This window comes from Teleopsis dalmanni, chromosome X (genome assembly GCF_002237135.1).
Source record: "Teleopsis dalmanni isolate 2A chromosome X, ASM223713v2, whole genome shotgun sequence".
NCBI classification, from domain to species: Eukaryota; Metazoa; Arthropoda; class Insecta; order Diptera; family Diopsidae; genus Teleopsis; species Teleopsis dalmanni.
The window spans coordinates 97,537,883-97,545,895 of record NC_051848.1 but is presented as its reverse complement, the minus strand read 5'-3'; the positions used below and the strand labels follow the sequence as shown (position 1 = coordinate 97,545,895).

Here is an 8,013-nt window from a genome sequence, read left to right as displayed (position 1 = left end):
CCAGATGTGTATGGCACGGCATTATCATTATGGAACACAACTCCTTTTCTGTTGGGAAATTTTAGTTACTTTCCCTCGTTTCATTCAAGCGGACAATTCTGTTTCAATAATACGAAACACTCAACATTAACTGGTCTGGTTATTCCAGGCCTGGAGGTTGTTTGTGGAGTATTATCAGTTGCATTGGGTCTTCTCGTTTTAAAGCTATTTTTTTCGCCCCTAACGATGTAGTGGATGTTTAGTGCCTCTGCTGCTTTCTACCAGAGTGTTGGTCTTACTTCAACTATTGCAGGATTGCATCAGCCTTTTCAAAACACTATTACAGAATGTATCTTACTAATTCAAAGTTAAAGTAATTCAAAATAGTAGGATCTGTTAAGACAACTAGGACTAGCACAAAAGTCCACTAGAGTTTGCCGTGCATAATATTCCCAACATTATCATAATAACGATAATAATAATAATTAAATAGCGGAATTAAAATTCAAAATGATTTGTGAAACTCTTTATAAAATTCGTAATTACTTTATTAATTAATGTATCTATTAATTGCTTTATAGCTACAATAAAAAAATTTTCTAACAAGCAATTTCTTCGGTGTGATGACTTGAGTTTCTAATGATTCACCGCAAATATATATGTATATATACAAATTTCAATTAATTATTTTATTTATTAACAAACAAATATAAAATGCTATTAAAATTTATAATATAAACTGTAGTGATCGCAATAACCAAAGTTATAATTTTATTACCCACGACTCTCCAAATATTTGCCTTAAGTATGGATGAATAAATATTTTTATATTCAGAACGCATCAAAATTATGAGTTCGCCTAGCACAGCAAGGGGTTCGGCGTTATCAGGTGGAACAGACAGTAAATATTAATTGTTTGGCGCATTAAATACTTATTTATTTGTTTGGACTATATTTGATATAGTCATATATCCAAAAGAAAAAAAAAAACAAATAAGCTAATGTATTGCAGATGGATCTGTGAATAATAATGCCACATGTTTCTTTATTGTCATTTGATAAGATGTATATGGAGTATGTCATACACACAGAATAAAGTCAAATAAATGCTGAGATCAAGAAAAAAATTATTACGAAGACAATAGGACGCTTAGAGATCCATTTACAATTTGAGTATCATTGTGTAAGTAAGAGAGTTTCTAATTAATGCATTAATGGTTCAAATCGGAGTACTATATGAGGTCGTTTAGGTCTGTCCTATATAGGTATCTTACATAATTCGTCATAATAACTTGTTATCGTATTTGGGTCGACACAAATCTCCATTCTAGGCATCTTTGTAGCAGGCGCGACTTCTCTAGTGCCATAATGTGGGTAGTCCGAGTCACTGGGAAAGTATATAAATCTCTTACAAATGCACAAAACAGTAGATGATGAAAGCTTTTACATAATAGAAGATATGCATCTTTATTATCAATGGTTAACGAAGCCCTGATCAGGTCTTACCCATTTGAAAGAGTTTCTCCATCTATTGTGGTGATGCAAACTACTAAGTTGTATATTCACATTTTAATGTCGTGAATTACTTAATTCAGTGTGCACCTATTTTATTCTTAAGAATTTCAACTTCAAGAAACTTAGAAACTATTAAAGTAGGACTGAAATTGAATATCGAATTGAAGACCTTGAATTTTCAAAGATTTTGCTGGGGAAAGCTTTTTTATTTGTACCACATGTTATAGTGAAATCCTTGACCTTGGAGTGATATATACTACGATTAGTGAGTTCGGCAACTATTCTGATAGAGTCATATAATATTTATTTATTTTTTTGCTTGTTACCAAAAAATAGTTTACATCCATGAAATATTAATAATCATAATAGTTCCTTACTCTTGGATGACACTTACATGACGTGTCGTCAATCTATTTCATTTCACTATTTATTGTCCAATAAATAAGAGAATTTATGCGATAAATATTGTCACAAAAAACTCAAGTAACCCGAAATCTGCTTTCAGAATTCATATCTGCATATTTCAACTGAATTCGAACACAGAATAGATATTTCAATTTACATATTTCTTCTGTGACAGTACTAGACTCCGCACCTCTCAATCGTATAGGTGGTCTGTTTTGCATAGTCTGCATTAAAATTCCTTAAGCACCGATTTAACAGTACTACTTCGTGTCATCTACTGTCGTGATTCATTTCCATCCGTGAAGTATTCTAATCATGTAAACAAGCGTTCTGATGAAGAATTAAAAGTCTGTTCTTCGCATTTTATAGCTAAACAAAAAACAGATGCGATACATTAGCACATTTTAGATACGCGCTGAACGATTTGTTTACCTTGCTGGTTAGTGCGGCTGATGATGATGAAATGCCGCACGAGTACTACACTTCAGAGTCGGGCTACAATGATATAATGAGTTAAATGGAATCATCGACTACAAATAAACCATAAGCACGGGTTCAATTTGAGGAGGATGTTTGTTCAAGAGGTGCTGAATTGTAATTGATGTTTTGGTTGAAGTCTTGGACAACAAAAACACACAAAGTACTTTTCTTTTTACAGACTTACACGAAAATAAAAATTTTTTTTTTCAAATGAATGAAAATACTCGTCTAACTATATCAAAATTCATTTTTATTACCTCACGTTTATAAAAGTTAATGTTACGAATTAAATCAAATAGCAATCACACCAAGATTTCTTGATTGAAAGGAGTATATGGAGATATATGCACTAGATTTGCTTCCTATTCTTATCATCGTTAGGGAATATGTTGCATCAATGAAAGAAGTACAGAACCTACTTTACAGAGTTTTATTGGAATATATATTTCCTGGAGCCTATTCCGTATGCGCATTAGCGCAGGATTTGTTTTCAAACTCACATAAAATAAAGTAGAAGGTGGAAGATGGAAGGATTGCGTATAATACATAGTACGATTATAGTTAAGTACATTGAAGGTATTATAAATGGGAACAAATCTCACTTTAGGATGAAAACAATAGGAATCTGATAATATATTTTACCCTCAATTTCTTTTGAGGCAAGAAAGAAAGAAAGAAAAACGACGTGGCAATCTACACAAATAGGTTCGGCTGTCAAATGGAAATATAATAAAGTACTTATGTATTGAATCCTTTAAAACTGTCCTGAAATTCATTTTTCTTAGTACCACTTTAAATGACGATAATTATATTACTTCCGAGATTTTGATGAAGAATCATCATTGTCAATTGCTGCAAAGTTAGTAAAATTTCCACTTAATTCAACTAGTATGCAAAAGAAAAGTTTTTCGCAATATCTTTGGTATTTTATGTCTTGATATTGACAAAAACATTAAAAAAAAAATTAAGTGTTATCTTGTCTTCGTTGAGATTTTGACATGCCTAAACCAAGTCCTTAAGCTGCAGGCTCACAGGTTTACTCATCCGATGAGAATAGAAAACTATTGTCTTCACAAATAAATATGTAAAAAGGGGCAGTCTGATAGATAATATATAAAGGAATACTATGTCTTCGTTGTAGTGATCTACTTCAGAGTGAATCAACCATCGTTGATGTACGAAACTGTCAAATAAGACTTTATTTTTTTGTAGTAAAATATGGTATTTATAATTGATAAAAGACGAAGTTTCAGTTGGAATATTAGATAAGGGCTCTGTTCCACAATTTTCACACAAAATCGACAGAGCAATTACAAAGGACATCTTAAGTAAGAAAGTACTGGAACCTACTTAAAGACTGTGTCTTAGAAAATCTAACCATGATTATAATATCGTTAATAAGTTAAATCTCATATTGGGTAGATAAATTTAAACCTCCCTAAAGCAGATACCGTATTGCACATTAATTCTGTCCAGAGACTACATCTAATGTTCCACGAATTCCAAAACCTTTCTTATTTCGTATCTAAAAATGTAATCAATTTTTAACGCGAATTATTGATAGGAACATTATGTCGATGTATTATTTCACAGATCCTATTTGATAAAATGGAAATAAATTAAAGTAGATAGTTACTGAAATTTCTTGAAAGTAAATATAATGTATGATTCCGAAAATTTTCCATCACACAAAGGATTATTATGGATATCATATTGGGATTTTGCTTCATAATTCTTATTCAAAAATGGAAAACAAATAAAAATAGACACCTAAAGTAATGGGTCTAAAATGCTTAAACATTTCTAAAGACTGGATCGTGGATCATAAAGTCATTAACAGCTGTGAGCCTGCTAGATTTGGGAGGAGAATTAAGAACTCTATTAAACAGATATCGAAAGAGTCAGTAATTTTTTTTGGTTAAGAAAACTGTATATTTGAAAAAAGGGTGTGCAGAATCAAAACTGAGACTGAGCAATAGGGTTGTTAATTTATGCCAAGAAAGTGTTTGTTAAAGGGAATATTCTCTATACTTCTGATTTCTACCTTTTTTTTTTGTCTAGTTTCTAGCTTACTATAAGAGATTGGTAGGAATTTCTATTGTTTTGTGTCCATCTTCCTAGTATCTTAAGTCGATTTATTTCCTGTTTTCCACCTCTTGAACTACTTGAACTGTCTAACTTCCGCTCGATCATACAGCTTGTAAAATTGTATCGATCATTTAAGATTTTATGTGCTAATTAAAATCATACCCCAGAGCGCCACAATAGTTCAGGAGCGGCATGCATCGATTGTTTACTAATTAATGAATTCATGTAAAATTAACAAAATATTTAGGAAAAAAATCTATACTGATTTATCCCACGAATGTTATCTGCTGACCACTGAAAACGTAATAAGCGCTTTATGAGTCTCCGGACATTTGAAATGATGTAGAAGTCGTAAAAAGTGTGAGTCTGAGCTCTGAGCAGCAAAAACTAAAAAGTTGTTAAACTCATTAAAAATTTAGAATGAAACAAAATAGCGACAAAGTCAATATATGACGGAAACAGAAAAAAATGTCAAATCGTTTTTTGCACGCTTCGACTACTGAAGTATCTAGATACGCTGAAATGTAGCTGAGCGCAGGCGAATGTAGCCGACTGCCCGCGGCGATCGCGCGATTGCGGTTAACATTGTAGCCTGTAATCACTTTCTGCCACGTTTAATTGTTGCTAAATTGCTAAATTGACACTTGCAATTTTAGTACTGCGATTTCACACGAAACTCAGTCAATAAATTAAACCCAGCCGAGGAATTTCGCATTGCATTTTATGCTCCAAGTAAAATGCGACGATGATCGCACGTCTCCGGACGTCTCCGGACGTCAGCGACTCGCAAGTTGTTGACAACTTCGAGGCATTTTATCTCGACAAATGTGCTTAAATATGTAAAATAGTTACTTATTCCAGTAGCAATTCAATTAAATTGCTGTCAATTTAAAAACAACAAACAATCACAATTATTGGTGGGGAATTTAATTTGATAATTCAATAAATGTCATGACGAAAGCAAAATTTATAAAGAAATGAAGTGCATTTCAGTTACGTTAAGTAAACCGTAAACTTAATATTTTATACATATAATATATATATATATACCTATATATATATATACCTATATATATATATATATACCTATATATATAATATAACAAATATACCTATATAAATATTTGGTATTGCAAATATGCCAAATAATTTAATTATTATTAATTATTTAAGTAAAAATTTAACATTTAGCTCACATTTCTGTAATAACACAATGGAGTTATCATGAAAGTTATTACTGAGTCGACGATTCGTCTGAACTCAATTCTGTAGAGAGCATCTGAGCTCCTGTACGTTTCAACGACTATAACTTATAATCCAAAAATGATTTAAATAAAATTAACTAACATATTGATATTAAATTAACACATATTATTTCAACAATTAGGATAACAATGGAAGTGAGTTGTAATTAAGTTCCCGAAAATCTTTAACACATCATATCTAAAATAATTATATCAGATATAGTAAATATCCGGTTCAAAAAACGAACTCTCTGTACAAATATTTAATATTTAATAAAATATATATATAATATTTTTTGGACATACATTTCTTTTTTGGAGTGTGTAACCCATTGTGATGATGGCATCTCAACATACCTCTTCATCAGGGAGACCTTTTTGGGACCACTTTCATATTACTTTGGGGAGATATCTGTTTTTCTTGGCTTCTTGCAATACTTTTTGCTTGCTTATAGCCTGCGTCGGCGCATCTCATGACAGCGTCCTAAGCATCTTCGCTTTGCAGCATTTTATTTACAATATTTTCTGCAGTGCATGCTCTGACATTACACTTGAGCGCAGACCTTTCACTGCGCCACTGTGAGCAGTGGAAAAACATGTGGTTGGCATCGTCTTCGTCAGCAGCACTGAATATACAACTGGCAGCTGTTGAACGTATTTACGAAAATAACCATGCCGTAACAGCATTTGGGTTGTGTAGTAGTTTATTTTTGCCAAATTTTCTGCTCTTTCATGCATTCATGTCAGGAATCAATTTTACTGTCCATCTGCCACGTGTCTCTGTACCCCATCGTTCATGCCAAAGCTGTAGGGTTTCTCTTCTAGCTTCTCCAGCTTCGTTGTTTTAGTTGTTTTGTGCCGTTGCCCAACTTTGTTTCCTTTCTCCAGCTAAGAGATCGATTGGTATGTCTGAAGCAATATGTCTAATGCACTGAAGTTTAGCGTCTTATCCATCAGGGTTTTCAGCAGGTAGTCCTAAAGTGTCGGGTTGTCGCTTTTTGTAGGTAGTAGAACGATATCTGCTGAACTGATGCTGCAACCAATCAACTAACAAACGCGAATAGCTGAAGTTACAAACCATTAGACTTATATTTTATAGAAACATATAAAACATTTGTGTAGAGTAGTACTTAGATTCTTAGATACGGACTCATGCATATAAAGTATATTCTATTCAATTATAGTCACTATGCTATAATGTTCGTAATAGTCTCGCCGGCATGAGATTTCAGTGATTTAGAGTCTCGGTTTGTGTGTTCTTTCCATAAACTGATAATTTTAGAAACGAAGAAAATTTTAAAAAATAGTAAAAACGAAAAAAAAAAATAAAACATCAGAATTTAATAAATAAAAATAAACAAAGTTGGCGACAAAAATTTAAAAAAAACAATATCCCTAAATTCAACTCTTAAAATTTTTATTTGAAATTATAAACTACAGAACGAACATCAGAGTTTGTTCATCGCATAAATATATTGTCATATATATTTTAATAACTCGTCTTTAATTGTACTTTCGTTTTAGAAATCAGAATACTATCTCCACGGCTGAATTGCTTTGTATAAGCAACTGTTTTTTGTAATCATTTGAGAACGGGTTCTATAGAAATTTTTAAAATGCCGACTGATTTGACCAAAGACCAATTAGATGCTTTTAAAATCGCTGTGGAGCAATATCAAGAGAATGGGACTGGCACAATTGCTACTAAAGACGTAGCAGCCTTTTTAGTGACTTTAGGATATGACGTACCTGACGAGGTACTAACCAACGCTCTTCACGAAATAGATCCTGATAACAGTGGTCTCATTGAAATGCATACTTTCCTTTCTATGGCCATAGCTAAGTTTCAGAGCTACGCGCGGGTCGAACAGATACAAAAGCTATTTGATATTTTAGACACCAATAAGGACGGCTATTTAACACCGCAAGAGATGCGTCGCGTAGCTGAGATCACTGGTTTTGATATAAGTGACGAAAAAATCAACGAAATGGTTCAAATCTTGGACGTGGATGGTGACGGTAAGGTAAGCTTTGAGGAATTTTCCACACTATTTAAACGCATGTAAACCTTCCTATAATTAATATAACCCATCCAAGTCCACAATTTAAAAAGACAGCAGACCACTTAACACCAGTAAGTATAAAAACTGTTTAGAATTATTCAAACTTAAACACTACTACTAAAGTCTATTATTTTATTTAATAGGGTCTGGTAATAACCAATAACGCATACAAAAAAACTGATATACACCAGCAAAGCCAAGCAAAGCCAAGTTAAAAAATCCAGCACCACTAACACAAC

The 8,013-nt window shown here is 32.6% G+C and overlaps 1 protein-coding gene across 1 annotated transcript; it reads left to right on the top strand.

Annotated features, from left to right (window-relative positions):
- The first annotated feature begins 7,131 nt into the window (after window positions 1-7,131).
- On the top strand, window positions 7,132-7,986 carry LOC119689868 (neo-calmodulin-like). The gene is made up of 2 exons (XM_038104799.1): window positions 7,132-7,845; window positions 7,918-7,986. Exon 1 carries the CDS (start codon window positions 7,328-7,330, stop codon window positions 7,775-7,777), a length of 450 nt encoding a protein of 149 aa, XP_037960727.1. The 5' UTR covers window positions 7,132-7,327; the 3' UTR covers window positions 7,778-7,845; window positions 7,918-7,986.
- The last annotated feature ends 27 nt before the right edge of the window (window positions 7,987-8,013 follow it).

Coding starts and splice junctions, on each gene's coding strand:
- LOC119689868 (XM_038104799.1), top strand. CDS start 7,328: ATGCCGACTGATTTGACCAAAGACCAATTAGATGCTTTTAAAATCGCT.